Here is a 16,815-nt window from a genome sequence, read left to right as displayed (position 1 = left end):
AGAAGAACCAAGGTTGTAGGACATCTGAAGTTGATGCTATGAAATAAAGTAGTGATATTTATTTTCACATATGGTTTGGAGATTCTCACCCATTTTGTATTGTTTGGCCTGAAAAAGAGAAAATAAGGGACTAGTTCTCTCCATGGTTCTATGGGGAAAAAAATAAATTTGATCCTCGCTGCTCCAGATGAAAGAACAAATTTCAGTGGGTGGAAGTTATTAGGTTGCAGATTTGGTATTCAGTGTTATAAAGATATTTGCAAAAGTAAAACCATCTACCGCAAAATTGGCAAACTTTGGAGATAGTAAGCTCTCCATTACTCATGCCAAACTAGGCACCTGCATAAGGGATTTCCGTGGGTTCTAACATATTGACCTATTGAGCTCTGATGTCTTTCAAACTTTAAGAATCTGTCTCTATACAGATTTAGACTCAGGTAGGCAGAATTTACTATGGTATCATAAGTCAGAATTTTATTTGCAAATATCTTCTCCCATTTGGTGGGCTGTCTTTTGTTTTATTTTGTTAATGGTTTCCTTCACCATGCAAAAGCTTTTTATTTTAATAGTAGTGTCCCAAAATAGTAGTGTAGTTTTGGTGTAGTTTAATTTTGCTTTTGTTTCCCTTACCCAAGGAGATATGTCTAGAAAATGTTTCTACAGCTAATGTCAAAGAGATTGCTGCCTATATTTTCTTCTAGGAATTTTATAGTTTCAGGTCTCACATTTAGATCTTTAATCCATTTGAGTTTATTTTTGTGTATGGTGTAAGATAGTGGTCCAGTTTCATTCTTTTGCATGTAGCTGTCAGGTTTTCCCAACACCGTTTGTTGAAGAGACTGTGTTTTCCCATTGTATATTCTTGCCTCCTTTGTTGTAGATTAATTGACCATATAATGGTGGGTTTATTTCTGGGAACTTTATTCTGCTCTATTGATCTATGTGTCTATTTTTTGTGCCAATATCATATTGTTTTGATTACAACTTTGTAGTATATCTTGAAATCTGGGATTGTGATTCCTCCAGCCCTATTCTTTCTCAAGATTGCTTTGGCTATATGGGGTCTTTTGCACAGTGAAGGAAATCATCAATGAAACAAAAAGGACACCTACTGAGTGGGAGAATGTATTTGCAAATGATATATCTGATAAGGAGTTAATATTCAAAATATAAAAAGAACTTATACAACTCAACACCAAAAAACCCCCCCAAGTGCTCCACTTGAAAAATGGGCAGAGGGCCCAAATAGACATTTTTCCAAAGAAGACATACAGATGGCCAACAGACACATGAAAAGATGCTCAACATCACTGGTCATCAGAGAAATGCAAATCAAAGCCAAATGAGACATCACCTTAAACCTATCAGAATGGCTAAAATTAAAAAGATAAGAAACAGGTGTTGGCCCCAGGATGTGGAGAAAGGGGAACCCCCCCTTACACTGTTGGTGGGAATAGCAAGCTGGTACAGCCACTCTGGAAAACAGTATGGAGGTTCCTCAAAAAGTTGAAAATAGAACTATGACCTAGCAACCACACTACTAGGTATTTACCCAAAGAACACAAAAATACTAATTCAAATGGATACATGCACCCCAATGTTTATAGCAGTATTATCTACAATAGCCAAATTATGAAAACAGCCCAAATATCCAACTGATTAATGGATAAAGAAGATATGGTATATATATGCAATGGGTTATTACTCAGCCATAAAAAGGAATGAAGTCTTAACCATTTGCATTGACATTGAGTGAGAGTATTATGCTAAATGAAGGAAATCAGAGAAAGACAAATACTATATGATTTCACTCATATGTGGAATTTAAGAAACAAAACAAATGAGCATAGGGGAACAAAGAGAGAGAGGCAAACCAATAAACAGACTCTTAACTATAGAGAATAGACTGATGGTTACCAGAGGGGAGGTGGATGGAGGGATGGGTTAAATAGGTGGTGAGGATTAAGGAGTACAGTTGTTATGATGAGCACTGGGTGTTGTATGTAAGTGTTGAAGCACTAAATTGTACAATTGAAACCAATTTTACACTGTATGTTAACTAAGTGGAATTTAAATAAAAACTTAAAAAAAGAAACTAAAACTAAAAGGTTATATGCACCCCTATGTTTTATTGCATCATTACTTACAATAGCCCACATATGGATGCAACTTAAGTATCCACTGATAAATGAGTAGATAAAGAAGATGTGAGGTGTATACATACACATGTGTACACACACACACACACACACACAGAGGAATATTACACAGCCATAGAAAAGGATGAGATCATGCTATTTGTAACAGCATGCTATTTGTAATATCTAGAAGGTATTATGCTAATAATAAATAATTCAGACTGAGAAAGACAAATACCGTATTATTTCACTCATATGTGGAATCAAAAAAAAAAAGGAATAAACAAGTAGAATCAGATCTATAAATACAGAGAACATACTGGTAGTTGCCAGAGGAGAAGGGGATTGAGGGATGAGAAAAATATGGAATGAATAACTCGGAGGAATAAAAGGCCCAGCGTGGGAAATAATAGTCAATGATGCTATAATAGTGTTGTGTGGTGGTAGATGGCAGCTACACTTGTGATGAGCACCGCAGAACATATAGATAAGCTAAATCAACATGTTATACACCTGAAACTAATGTAACATTTGTGTCAACTATACTCCAACACCCCTCCCCAAAACCTGTGAGGCCATGACCAATGAGTGCTGGATAATGACTACTACCCCCACTAATTTTGCAAAGAAGTATGCAGCTATAACATTATATTAGAAAAAAACCAGAAAGAAAATTTTCTCATTTACCTCAGTAATATTTGGGGGCATTGGTTATTACTCAGAACATAATAAAACTTAGTTTTTTAACAATGGTGGAGGCCAACTTACAGTCAGTAACTTACTTCGTAAAGCAGTGTGCTGCAGTGATGAGCCACGTATTACTGACCAAGGTGGCCCCACACTGATGTATGTTATTACGCTGAAGGGAAGCTTGCCAAGGCCAGGCAGCCTTGGCTGCGATGTCTCCAGACATTATTCTGTTGACTATTAATGGAACAACTCATTTACCACAACCTGAAGAGAAAAGATCATTAAGTTATAAGAAATGTCTCTATAGTCTTTGATTCAGAGTACCTAATAGAGAACTGTAATGTAGTACTGACATTTATCATTATACAAACATGTACAATATTAATATCTATCCTCTGTGTTTCCTGATATGTTGATGTTTTGCTCATCCCTGTATTGATAGATGTGGATATATATTGTCTACTAAAGCTATGTTAAACTACAAAGGGTTGACATATCACAAAGTATGTGTCCTGAGGATTTATGGTATCCATTGTCTAGATGTCCTGGGAGCTCCTACTAAGACTATTGCTTCCCAGTTTCAGATGATCCAGTGTGTTACTTTGACATGAAGTCTTCACCAGAAGAACTCCCCAGACAAGTAATTGTCCATTTGTTGGAACTCCTTCTCCCATATATTTTCCTGCATGACTAGTTCCTAAGGTGTGCATGGGTTAATGTATAATGACCAGTTTCTCACACTGCAGGATGGAGAGTTCCATGTTTCCACATAAACATCCCATTCACTATTGGTGGGAATAAATATGTACTGTATTATGTGCATCAGATTAGAGATTACTTTGCTGCTTAGGGTTCCTAAGAACTAAGCCTGTTCCAAACATGGTGCTAAAGTGCTTGCTTCGGCAGCACATATACCAAACATGGTGCTAATAAAGAAAATATGGTAGATTCAATTCTTGTTCCAACTAATTGGGTATCAAAAAAGAAAACTCATTTTACTGATATTGACTACACTGCATTGTGGCCAGTCATTTTAGAAATCTCCCTCACTCTGCCATTACTCTAGTCTAGACTACCATTTTTCTCATCTGGAGGACTGCAACAGCTTTAGTTCATCACCCTGCTTCTGGTCCTGCTCTCCTAATCTATTCTCCATACTGAAAACTGACTGATCTTTCTTGTATGTGTAAACTCTTTAGGGACTTCCCATTGTCCTCCAAATAAAGTCAGAATGTTTCAGCATGGTTCTGGTCCTTGATCACTATTAATCATACCCATTTCCCATGTTCACCAACCCCCATTCAATGTTCCTGTTACACTGACATTTTTCAGTTACAAGAAATGACCATGTTCTTGCTTTTCTGAAGACATTTTTACATACTACTGCCCCTGCTCAGGGCACGCATTCCACTTGTCACTTGACTTCTCTCTCTCCTGTCTCAGGGATCGCTTTCTGACCCTACAAGACCAGGTTAAGCTGACTCTGTGACTGACTGCACTTTCTATGTTGTAACATTTATCACACCATTTTAACATTTCTTGATTTATTTATGTCTTCCCCTACCTTCAAGCTCTTCATTTTAGAGAAGGGATCGTGTCTTATTCATAGTGGTATTCACTTCCTGGCACTTGGTAGATGTGAAAAAGATACTCATTGAATGAATGAATAAATGAATAGAAATATATAGGGTGTTTGCAAGAGAGAGAGGCAAATGCATGAATACCTTTGCTCAAATTTATCACCACTTTGATAAAATCTTTCAAAATTTAGGCCACAGTGATATGAAGTGAGTGGGCGGAGCTGCTGTCAACGATGAAAATGAATGTATTAAGCAAATTTTATAGCTCAGTCACAGACAATAGGGTCTGTTTCCTTCCCATTTATCGCTTTCTTGTGATTTTATTTCTCAGCAGAAAGAACATTTCATAGCATTTTTAAAAAAATTAGAAAAGCAAGCTCATTTATTCCAAGACAGAAATACATAATTTCTTCAAATTGCCCCCAAATTCCCACCATGTAAAATGTTTTTCTTGAACAAGATGAAAAAGATCAGTCTCAGAGTTAGAAAAATGTATGTCCATGTGTTGTCCAATTGTTACTCTCTTCCAAAGAAAATGTGTGACATGGATGGGAAATTATGAGCTAACTTGAAGATATTGTCCTTTCTCATGTGGAAATTGAACTTGTTTTTATGAGCTAACTAGACTTACATGCTTGGACAGTTAGCTTCCCTGTTGATGAGCTCATTGCTGAAAAACAAAATAGAATATAGAAGGATAAGTGATATTCTCTTAATTGGTCTTTCAGAGTATATTGACTATATATGGACTCTAGACAGTTGAGCATATAATCAGGAGAATGGCAACCCAATAAACAAGATATGTATATAATTTTTATAGAGATTCATAAGCAACCTCTAATTAGGTGGATAAATGCTCAAGCAGTAGGTGATTAAGGCACAAATAGTAGATGACTAAAACCCACAAATAGTTTGTATTAAAGCAGAACAGTGGTTTCCTAATGGTGCAGGATATAGCCTCTTTGGATTTCACTTCAGGAGATAGAGAAAATGGGGAAAGAGGAAGCCACTAGATGGGGTCTCCAGGCTCAAACCCAGCCTCAGTCAGAGCAGCTCTGCTTTTATCTCTTCTATTTAAGAATTCACATAAGCCTTTCTTTAGTTAAAGGGTTTGGGAATGAAAAAAATCTTTGAAACCTCCCACATAAACTATATTTAAAATATTTCTAAAACAGTTACTAAATTATCAAAATTATTTTTTCTGAAGAATAAACTATTGTGTATTCTTATCCAACATCTGCTAAATATTGGTAAAGACCAATTATTGGACAGAATCTAAAATTAAATTCCCTCAATTTCCAACAAAGTTAGGAATCTGACAAAGGACACATGAGCATTTCAACTCAAATTTGTGGAAAGCTATTTGAAAACTGATGATTTTCAAGATAAAAAGGTTTACTGAGCAGTATGAGGATAAACTGTTTTACTTATTTCAACCAGTGCCGTGGTTCTCAGAATCATACTCTGTCTTTAATTTTACATTGTGCAAAATAAGAATGTTTCTTTCTACTCACCTTCTATAGATCCCACTTGGCAAACTAGTAATGACGAATTCTGTGAAGTGGGAAATTTGAAAATATCCGAATCAAGAATACCCTTACATGCATGCCCAAGTCATTATATGCTGAAGAATCAATTGCTCAGGACAGATTCTCAGTATTTACTCTATGGAAGAACTCAATTTTCTGTCAAATGTAGTTTTAAAGTAGGGAAATTTCTTGTTTCATTTTTTTAAAAACTAATTTAATATGCCCCATAATAGTAATGAATTAAAATGGAAAATAGTATAATGTTAGAATTCTTCCTTAAAACTTCATCTTAGTTTGAGCAAGATGCAAATTGCCCCTTTCCAGGAAGGATACCAGGTTGCTTGAAATCGTTGTGAGTGTAGTTGGATTTTTGAGAATTGAGTTTTTAGGGAGAATGATTACACTTAGAGTTAAAATACCCCCACGCAAGTAACTAGCTGTTGATATCTGATTTTTACCAAATAATTTTATTTTTCATGTGTATGAGTGAAATAAACATTAACACCTTAGTCATGAAAATGACCCTCCAATATGCTTCTGAGTTGAGAGTAATCGAGTTGGTAGTATTCAGGGGAATACTACATGCTACAAGTAGCATAAGGGGAACGGGAGCACACATGAACCAAATGTAGGCAGTGAGCTGATCTTTCACAACCATAGTGTTTGTAATGCAAAGAAGCTGATTTTAGCTTTGCTTTGACATGTTGCCTCCCATGAAGGATCCATGCCACACAGTTTTTGTTTTTCAAAAGAAACCCCAGAAAACAAACAAAAAACCAAAACCGACCCACAGATTCTTGACAAATAACAGATAATCTTGGGCTGCAGGGTTATTTCTAGACTTGGTCTAGAATTTTGACAATTTTCTAGTCATTGGGAGCAGCCCAGATTGAGTGTTCCTGGAGAGCTGTGATTTTGCCTGTTAAGAATGACCTCACTGATATGAGGAATTCTTAATCTCAGGAAACAAACTGAGGGTTGCTGGAGTGGTGGGGGGTGGGAAGGATGGGGAGGCTCGGTGATAGACACTGCGGAGGGTATGTGGTATGGTGAGGGCTGTGAATTGTGCAACACTGTTGAATCACAGATCTGTACCTCTAAAACAAATAATACATTATATGTTTAAAAAAAAAAAGGAAGAAGATAGCAGGAGGGGAAGAATGAAGGGGGGCGCAAATCGGAGGGGGAGATGAACCATGAGAGACAATGGACTCTGAAAAACAAACTGAGGGTTCTAGAGGGCAGGGGGGTGGGGGGATGGGTTAGCCTGGTGGTGGGTATTAAAGAGGGCACGAACTGCATGGAACACTGGGTGTTATATGCAAACAATGAATCATGGAACACTACATCAAAAACTAATGATGTAATGTATGGTGATTAACATAACATAATAATAATAAAAAAGAATTGTCTTGAGGATTCTGCTGAGCTTTTCACTAAATGGGTTTTCCTAAGTGTTAGTAAACACTGCTCTTTTTACATTTGGAAATTTCAAGGTTCGCTAGCGGCCTCAGAATCTGTGAGGTCCAGCCCTAGGATCTTTCCAGCGCACCTCTCCGCGAGGCTCCTACAGAGCCAGACTCTTCCCTCCGCTGGCCCGACCTGTCCCTTCTCATTTCAGGGAAACCCTTTTATCCAGCTTTTTCTACTACCAATCACTCGCATTATGCTTTCAGGTTTCCAAAGCACGTGTAGAACTTAGGGGCTTTCTAAATGGTAATGGCCTATGTATGTTTCACCTTTTCTATTTTCTTGTATATCCTCATGTTATTTCTATGATTACAGGAAGAATCATTGCAGTTTTATGGATGAGAGAATGGAGGTAAAGTCATGGGCCAATTACTTGGGTGGTCTTGAAGTGACTCTGTGGGGTTAGAATTAGGTAACTTTCTTTCTTTTTTTTTTTTTTTTTTTAAGATTTTATTTATTTGACAGAGAGAGAGACAGCGAGAGCAGGAACACAAGCAGGGGGAGTGGGAGAGGGAGAAGCAGGCTTCCCGCCAAGCAGGGAGCCCAATGCGGGGCTCGATCCCAGGACCCCGGGACCATGACCTGAGCCGAAGGCAGACACTTAACGACTGAGCCACGCAGGCGCCCAGAATTAGGTAACTTTCAAACCAGGTTCTCCATCAGCACCCTGCCTTTTAAGCTACTAGTCATTAAAATATGCTATAGCACACAAGCTGATCCTGTAAAAAACAAAAAGTCCAGGCAACTGATAACCATTTCATGCTTCATTGCTGGTTTCAAATAGCTCAGGCTTTAAAATTCCTGGCAAATTAACTGGTTATTGGAAATCACACACAACACATCATATAATTTATCAGAATTGCCACTATTTCACAACCTCGATTCATTTGTTTCCTCACCTAACAAGGTGGATTAAGCCCTTGACAGGTTTTCCCTCCTGGGTTGGGAGACGTCTCCAGCCTCATTCCCGGAGTAGCTGACTTCACCAGCAAACTCTTGCCCATCCCATTCTCTCAGATTTTCACTTCCTGGTCAGGTTTCCTCTTGAAGAATCAGCCAGACCCTTACAAGGGTAGGGCATCCTGTTTCACCTCTGATATTAATCACTCACTCTGAGACTCTTTTAAGTCTGGTGTCCATTGGAATTTGTAGGAGAAATCTGCACTTACGTGCCAGAAGTAGGTGCTGCGGAAGCAGCTTAATGCACAAGGGTAAACAGGTTTCTGTCTAGCTGGACTCCGCAGAGCCTTTAATATGCTAATATAAGAGATGAATATCATAGACAGAATTTCTAAGATGTGTTTGACCACAGAACATTTTTCATATAGAGCCTCTCAAGAAATTAGAGATCTAGATTTGAATCTTACATCCTTTTATTTATTAGCATCCTTAACTTTTTGTCTTTTATATTTATAAAGGTGAATTTGCCTACTTCCTAAGAATATAGAAATTAGATGCTGCATGTGAAGGGCATAGAAAAGGGCCTTGATAAAGATTGACTTGCCTTTTTAGAGCAATGATAATGGTATAATGGTTCCAGAGATTTTTTTCTAGCTCAGTGATTTTTAAAACATCACTTATAAGGTGGCTGTAGTGGCTCCAAAGTTGGTTTACTATCTTCCCAAATGCCCACAGGAGAAAAAGTGAAGAGAAACTTCACTATATACAGACACACACATATTTTTTAAAGGCAACAAATGAATTTATGTTTTAGGAAGGTCCCACCCCAAAAAATAGTTGTTGCTAAATGCTTGGTATTTTCACTAGCTTAGTCATGGAGGCAGTGGCTGGGTCAGATTAATTCTCGTTAGTGGTAAGGTTTGCCTTTATTTAAGGATGAGTGTCAGTCAGTACCTACAGGAAAAACCACTTGACAACTAACTTCAGACATGCTTTCATCAGAGAAACATAAAACCTTGAAATGTCACTTTTTTAACTAGAAAAACTTTTCCCATCTAAATTCTAGCTGTTATTTGGAATGGAAGTAATGGCAAGTAAGTTTAAGATTAGACATAAAATGGACCTAATAGAAAACTTCATATCTGATAGAAAGGTGTACTGACTTACCATTAACTTGAACTGAAGAGGAATTTATGGGTAAGGCTCTTGTGTTCCTTATCTTCTGATTTAAGATGCTAAGGATTTTCTCCTTTATTAAGGCCCTTTGCTCAGTAGAGGGGAACTGGAACACCATAATGATATCTGCCTTCACACCATCTTCCTCTGGACTACAACATACAAGAGAAAGGTGTTTATTCAAAGTATACATCGGGTCTTATACTCCTTCCTGGATTTAATGCCCCTGAATTTTGCCTTAATTGCTAAAAGTGTTGAGGACTAATCTTCTTACATTGACATTCATCTGTATGTCACTGTCTGACCCAATATCATTTCCTATGTTCCCTCTTCAAGTTTCCATCATGTTTTGAGTAAATTTTCCCCATTAATTTGAAGGCTTATTATAGCAGTTGGGTAAGACTCAGATATCAAAAAAATTTCATCCAAATTGTAAAGTCTGAGGATCAGAAGAAACCTTAGTCGTCTCTTTGGCCAATGTCTCATGTATCTGATACCTACATCACCTCTAAGCATCCATGGCCCTCTAGCCCCATGCAGTAATTAAAATGATGGGACATTTACTTCCCTCCAGAGCCTGTTTCTCTTTGGTCAGCTCTAATTTTAAGATAATTCTTCATTTTGAGTTGAAATATGTCACTTTATATCTTCCATTATGTTAGGCTTAGGTCTACCAGGTGGGACATATATATAAAACATCAGGTTCCTCTCCCACATAAAATATTTGAAGACAGTGACATTCTTGGTTCCTGAGTCTTCTCCACATTAAACATGTCCAGTTCCTTGAATTTTTTTTCATATAAGCAAGTTCAAGACCCTCTACCTGTAGTATTCAGTTTTTCCTTTTAAATTAGGAAAACCAAACAATTAAAGGCCTTTAAAAAAAAATTGAACTCTATGTATTGATCTGCCATGTCTCTTATTTTTACACTTCAAAAGACCCAAGCTCTGAAAAACACTACAGGCCTAATTCTCCTGAATCCTTTGACTAAAAACAGGAAATATTGATTCTGAAACATTTTATATATCGTGGTCCATTTAGGCTCTAGAATGTGAAGATACAAATAATCAGAATTTTATGTCAAATTGGCAAATGTATGACCAAGTAATTTTCCCTCTTGAAACAGAAGGAAAACATTGTTTATGAGGTGGAATTTCTCTGGATCCACACAAAAGCTTACATTGTTATAATGACTATAAATTCAAAGGAGTTCACAAGACTATGATAATATTTCTAGAATGTTATGGCAAATCAGAATTTGAAAAGAAAGGATATAAAATCCAGAGAAGTTCAGAAATATGTGCTTTTTATCTCCTAAACATTGTAGAATTTATCCAATTTATATTATAAAATCTTTCTGGAGGTCACTAGCTATTTAGTAAAGTGTAAGGAACTTGGAGTAAGTCTTCCAATAAGGCATTAGTCTGTTGGTGAGAAAAGTTATTATTATTTCCTTTATATAAATCTGTCTGAACATACTCATTTTTTAAGAGGATGAGTCCTATGGGCCCATAGGTTTGCACCCATTATGTATTTATGTTTTGCTATGTGCTTTCCAAATAACATAGTTGAAACCTCTGAGAAATTTCTGCAATTGATATGAGCCTTCCCCCTCTACCATAACAAGCAGAAAATTCGTTAAAACAGGAACATCTTTTTTTGGGGCCTGCCTCCCGGGACTTCATTACAGGTAAAACTTATGATCCCATTCTGTAGTCAGCTTTGCCTTCTTATTTTTGAACTGATACGTCTGTCAAGACTACTTGGTGGGTTTTCCCAAGGCCACGGGTTCTGGTAGTCCTGGGCCTTACAATCAATTGATGGTTTTTTTTCTTAACCTTTTTTTTTAAAGGTTTTTATTTATTTGACAGAGAGATAGAGAGAGAGCACAAGTAGGCAGAGTGGCAGGCAGAGGGAGAGGGAAAAGCAGGCTCTCCACCAAGCAGGGAGCCCCACGCAGGGCTCTATCCCAGGACCCTGGAACCATGACCCGAGCCGAAGGCAGTCGCCTAACCAACTGAGCCACCCAGGCACCCCAGTTGTTGGGGTTTGAATCCTTGTTCTTCACTTAACTTCCCTGCGTCTTGGTTTTTGCATTTAGAAAATGGTGGTCAACCCTGTATCTCCAGATTGCTGTAGAGATACTCTTCATGAGAAAACTTAGGCAAGAGCCAAGCTCATAGAGGCAACAGCATATGAGAGTTCCCATCTCCTTTGCTCTATGTCCCTCCAGGCTGGGAGTCCACCTTTGCCCAAACATACATACGTCAGTCTGACTACTTGGTTCTTGATATAATGCTTGTTCAAGGCTGAATCTATAAATATCTCATCCACCTGTTATTAAAACAAGAGAAAAATTCTGTGTTAATAAGATATTTTATAATAAGAATATCCTTCTGATTAAATGCTAAAGCAATAGAAAGGAGTTTTAAAATGAATAATATTATTTAAACCAATGGTTCTCAGCTCTCACAGTGAAACAATCACTGGCAGTTTTTTTTTTTTTTTTTAAATTATAGATACTGGAGCCCCTCAGAGTTTTGGTTATAATTGATTAGGAGGGAACCAGGAACCTAGGCGTTCATGTTTTTAAAAACCTCCCCAGGTGATTCTAATGTGCAGACATAGGTAATTTGAAGTATCTTCCTAAAATTCTATAGAAGGTGAAGCCAAAAGACACAGAGCCAAGAGGTGACACGGAGAGAGGTTTTGAGAGATGGTGAGCAAAACCTTGGTTGAGTACTGGGTTTGAAGCCTATCCTGCTGCTCATAAACTGGGCAATGTTGGAAGTTCCTGAACCAATCTGAGCCTCAGTTTCCCAGCCTATAAAAAAAAAGATACTGATATGCTACTCAGAGGGTATAAAGATTAAACACACATAAGATGTTGGGTATATTTTGGTAGTGAACTGTACCCCCCATCCCGGCATTTCAGGTCTCAGATTTCTCTGCAGGTCTTTGGCTGTTAGTACAGAGAACCAGTGTTGGGGATTTGGGAGAGAGCCAATGATTATTTAAATTGTTGATTGTGGGCCCTAGGGTAAATCAGAGAGGAAGAAAGAGTAAGATGGCATTGCAGATTTAGATCAAAGTTGTATTGCTCAGTTTATATCACCAAGGAAGGAGAAGATAAGCTACTGCTTTGGGTTCTTTGGCACAGAATTTTAATTGCCTGATCCATCATCATGTGGCTGTGGCTTATCACACCTGGATTTTGGCTTGCAGTATCTCTTAGTGACCACTTGGTGGCAACAGTGTCATCTAAACTAAACGTTGAGCATTGCATTTCACATTTGATCGTAGATGAACCAAATGTGCAAAAACCATGTCCTAAATCCTTAAGGAAGGGGCAAGAAAACCAACTCATTTTGAAAAATGCAAAAACATAAAAATAAATGAAAGGCTATATCAGAGATCAAGGAACAAGTCATGGCTTCCTTAGCACTACCAGGCATTCACAAGTGCTTAATTGGGACACAAAATATTCTTGATCTCATTTAACCCTTACAATAACTGGTATGGAATAAAAATTATCTTGATTTGTATTTTATTTGAAGAGGAAACTGTCACTTGGAGGCAGTAGGTAAATTTCCCTGCCAGCCATTATGTGGATCATAAACTGGGACTTAAATTTAGTTCTTCTGTTTGCAGGGCCATCTCTTCTCATTAACCACACAGCCTCCTTGTTAAAGGTGATGTACGTTTTACTTCAAGTTCTTTCACAGAACACGAAACAATAAGTTATAAAATAAACAGTTGGTTGACTTAAAGTATAGAACTAGTCAAGATATAATTGGTCATATACTTGTAAACTTGAAGATCAAAGGCAGTATTTAGAAAGTAGAAAAATTGCTAGTATCCAAAATATACACACTTATTTGTATTTACATAAGAGCTTAAATGGGTTGAGGAGGTGTGGAGTTTATAAGCTAGAAATGGAACTGTTTTGGAAGGTGTGTTTTTGCAGGAGTGACATTGTAATGACTTCTCTTTTGTTACACACAGCTAGTCTTACTACTCAGTATCTGGGGGAAATCCAAAAGGAAAGAAATGGCAAAAAAAAACAAAACAAAAAACCCAGGCCAACCTAACAGGAAGAAAAGTGCCAAATATTAAAGGGAAGAAAACAGTTGAGTATTTATAGAAGTTTGGTTTGTAATTATTCTCTGAAATTCCACCCACAATTGTTCCCTTGGCTGTCTGTAACTTGTTGGTGAAGGTATTAGATTAAGTTTTTGACTTTAGATGACATCATTCTAAAGTCACATGGCTGCTGAGAAAAATATCTGTACCCAGTATCAATCCGGTCTTTGAATGGTTCAGGTGTCTGGGAAGAATATCGTTAAGAATCTAGGTATAAGTGACTTCAGTAATCATAGAAATAAAGTTTTCTTCTTTCTAATACAAATCTCAAGACTCTGCCCCTATTAAGCCTCTTTGATTAGCCTGGGATGAGGCCCAGGATCTCCAGGTGATCAGGTAGCCTGAGGAAAACACTGAGAAATGCTGCAGCACAGAGACTGGCTGAAAGGGTTTCTACAATAAAGGAATTTTCAGCAGGGGGAATCAGAGAAAACAGGAACCTAAACTCTTGCTGAATGGATTTTATGTATGAACTAGCTTTCTAGAGACCCTAAAATAATGATTAATCATTAATCATGATTACTCTTTCCTAGAAGATGAAGGCTTACTTCATAAGAAACATTCTGCTGATACTTTGGCATTTTAAATTTGTAGAAGTTTTAGAAGAACACTTTTTTCTAAACTGTGTGCCAGTTTGTTATAAATGTATTATTTACACAAACTAATAGAGATACTGATTTGTAAATCTAGCCCACCTCCCATTCTGGGGCATTTGCCGAGTTTACTAGTTGTAATTACAACTAACATTAAACACAGACCCCACCCCTTTCAGGGTAGTACCTCTTTATGTTTGATGATTTTGAAATGCTGGAAGCTGCACTAAGATTAAGTTCTAAAAGGGCAATTGAAGGTTAGTTGAGTGTTTAATAAAAGAGTTAGGGAGAGGCTGTTAACTCCAACAAACAGACACGCCCAACCATTCAGCTCTCATTCCTGAACAAAATGTGTTCACACATGTCACCCGCCTTTCACCGTCAGAGGCTTCCCAACTTGGCTTCTCTCTCAGCAATCTTTAGTATTTACGTAGGAGGTGTTTCAGGCCTGAGACTGCAAACTTCAGATAGATATGCCACCAAAGATCGGCCAATGGAATATAAAAACAGTTTCTTCCAATGTCACACCAGATGAGCCCTGAGAATTAAAGGACCCACAAACATGCCATGAAGAAGACTTCAGATCCTGTTGCTTTCTCCTAATTATAATAAGAGTAGCACACAAAGAACAGTATGAGATACTTTAAAAAAAACAACAACACACGTTTAGCCTTAAATAAGACTTAATTGAAATTAAGGGCTGACCTCAAGGTAAAAATAGAGAATAAAGCACAATTCATTTTTGCCTCTGGTCACAGAGTCAGATATTCAAGGGCTTCACCGTCTGTTGCCCATCTTCCATCCCATCCAGTCTTCAACACCACCTGTACCTGTCAGGCTTGACCCTTATTTCCTGTGTACTTACCCTTTACAGGCTATTCCTTGAATCTGTAACACCCTCCCCCATTCTGCTGGCTCTGCTTTTCTGAACCACAACTCTCCTTCAAGGTCTATTTCAGATAGTACCTTCTTTGTGGTTATTCCTTGAACCTCAGAGTAATCTTTCCTCTTTCTGTCTTAATTTTTCTTATCCCTCCTATACCTTTTACTTCCTCCTTAATATAGTTATTTATGCAAGTATATTATCTCCTTTACTAACTACATTGTACACCCTTTAGGTATAAGTATTGATTTTTTCATGCTCTACATGTAGGAATACAGCATGTTTTTGTTGAATGAATGAATGAAAGAAAGCGAACATTTATCAGAAAGTCTTGCATTTACCAGGAAAGTTGCAAGAGTTTTTAATGAGCTTTTCATCAGATTTAGACCAATGCTTCTGGAGAAAAAAGCAAACTGACTATGAATTACTGATGGGAATTCTTTCTCCTTTTGGACATTTTCAGGTAATTTGATTGCTTATGGAAAGCCCCTCCATGTTAACAATGCAATAGATATAATAGTAGGAATAGTCATCATAGTTGTGTATCCTGTGCACCAAGCACTAACTCCATTGTATTTCTGAGCTCATTTGCTTTTCTCATCAACCCTCTGAGGTGAATACTATTATTGTCTGCATTATATAGATGACTTGCTCAAGGTGACAAAGCAGTGAGCCAGCTGACCTTGGGATGAGCACACATGTGGGTTTTTACCAAAAGCCCCTACCCACTGATGTGTAGTAGGCAGCATGTAAGGGGTCAAGAAACTGTTTTAGCCCTCTCCAAAGGCAGTCTGTTTTCTTTGCCTTCTAAATATGAGAGCTATAATCTTGATAGTTCTTATTGCAATTTTTAAAGTTGTATCTATTTAAAATTCTGGATTTTTGGCAAAACAAGAATCAAAAAGTCAGTTATGAATAATTTTTCTAAACTTACATAGAGTGTGGCCAACCCGAACAGTGATGGTGTTTACGGGATTCTGAAGCTTGGTGGCCTTCTGGGTATTGAGTCACTTAAAAAAAAACAACAAAAAACAACAACTGCCACAGCTTTGAACCCAGTGCTGTGTCTATTAGAGATGATAGTTGGATCCAATGTCATGTGGGGTGTGTGGGTGGAGTGCCATGGAAGCGTGTTTCTGATTATCCTAAACCAGGAGGTAATGATATCAACAAATGGGTTGTGACATTATGTGATATTATCAAAGTTATTTCTTTGATTGCACTAGTCCTTCTCAGTGTTTCCTTGTATGACGTCAGAAAGAAACAGATGGACATCTGTAACTGTCTGATCACACATAGCAAGTAGCAATATACTGGATAACCTTATCCCAAATTGGTTTATATTCCTGAGATTGAGAACCAAAGTAAATTCAATAAATTGAAATGTTTGCAATTAAGGTGATAAAGGATAAATTATTAACTTTCAGCATAACACAAAGGCTTAGATCTCTGAATTACCATTTTAGAAGAGGAATATATATAATTTGTGTCTTTTTAAAGCTGTACTAAAGATATTTAAACCAGAATGCCTGAGGCAAAGGAAGGTCATTTTTTAGAAGGTTCCTGTGCTCTCCAGGTGTGTTGTCCTGGAAATCTCTAAATTATTCAGTGAGAAGGAGAAAGAGAGAGAGAGGATATGAATCATTACTCTTAGAATCTCTTATACTTCCTGAATGATGAACAATAATCTAAATAGATTATCCAGTAAAGAC

The 16,815-nt window shown here is 37.5% G+C and overlaps 1 protein-coding gene across 1 annotated transcript in view; it reads right to left on the bottom strand.

Moving 5' to 3' along the window:
* The window catches only part of LOC110591357 (transmembrane protease serine 11A-like), a 42,360-nt gene that overhangs the window by 7,335 nt on the left and 18,210 nt on the right, over positions 1 to 16,815 (bottom strand). Inside the window, 4 exon segments of the mRNA XM_021702271.1 lie at positions 2,921 to 3,092; positions 5,040 to 5,078; positions 9,475 to 9,635; positions 11,751 to 11,818. Of these exon segments, the coding sequence (XP_021557946.1) occupies positions 2,921 to 3,092; positions 5,040 to 5,078; positions 9,475 to 9,635; positions 11,751 to 11,818 (440 nt within the window).

Source organism: Neomonachus schauinslandi, chromosome 2, assembly GCF_002201575.2.
Source record: "Neomonachus schauinslandi chromosome 2, ASM220157v2, whole genome shotgun sequence".
Classification (NCBI taxonomy): domain Eukaryota; kingdom Metazoa; phylum Chordata; class Mammalia; order Carnivora; family Phocidae; genus Neomonachus; species Neomonachus schauinslandi.
Note: the sequence above shows the minus strand (reverse complement) of the source record. Positions and strands in the feature narration are given on the sequence as shown.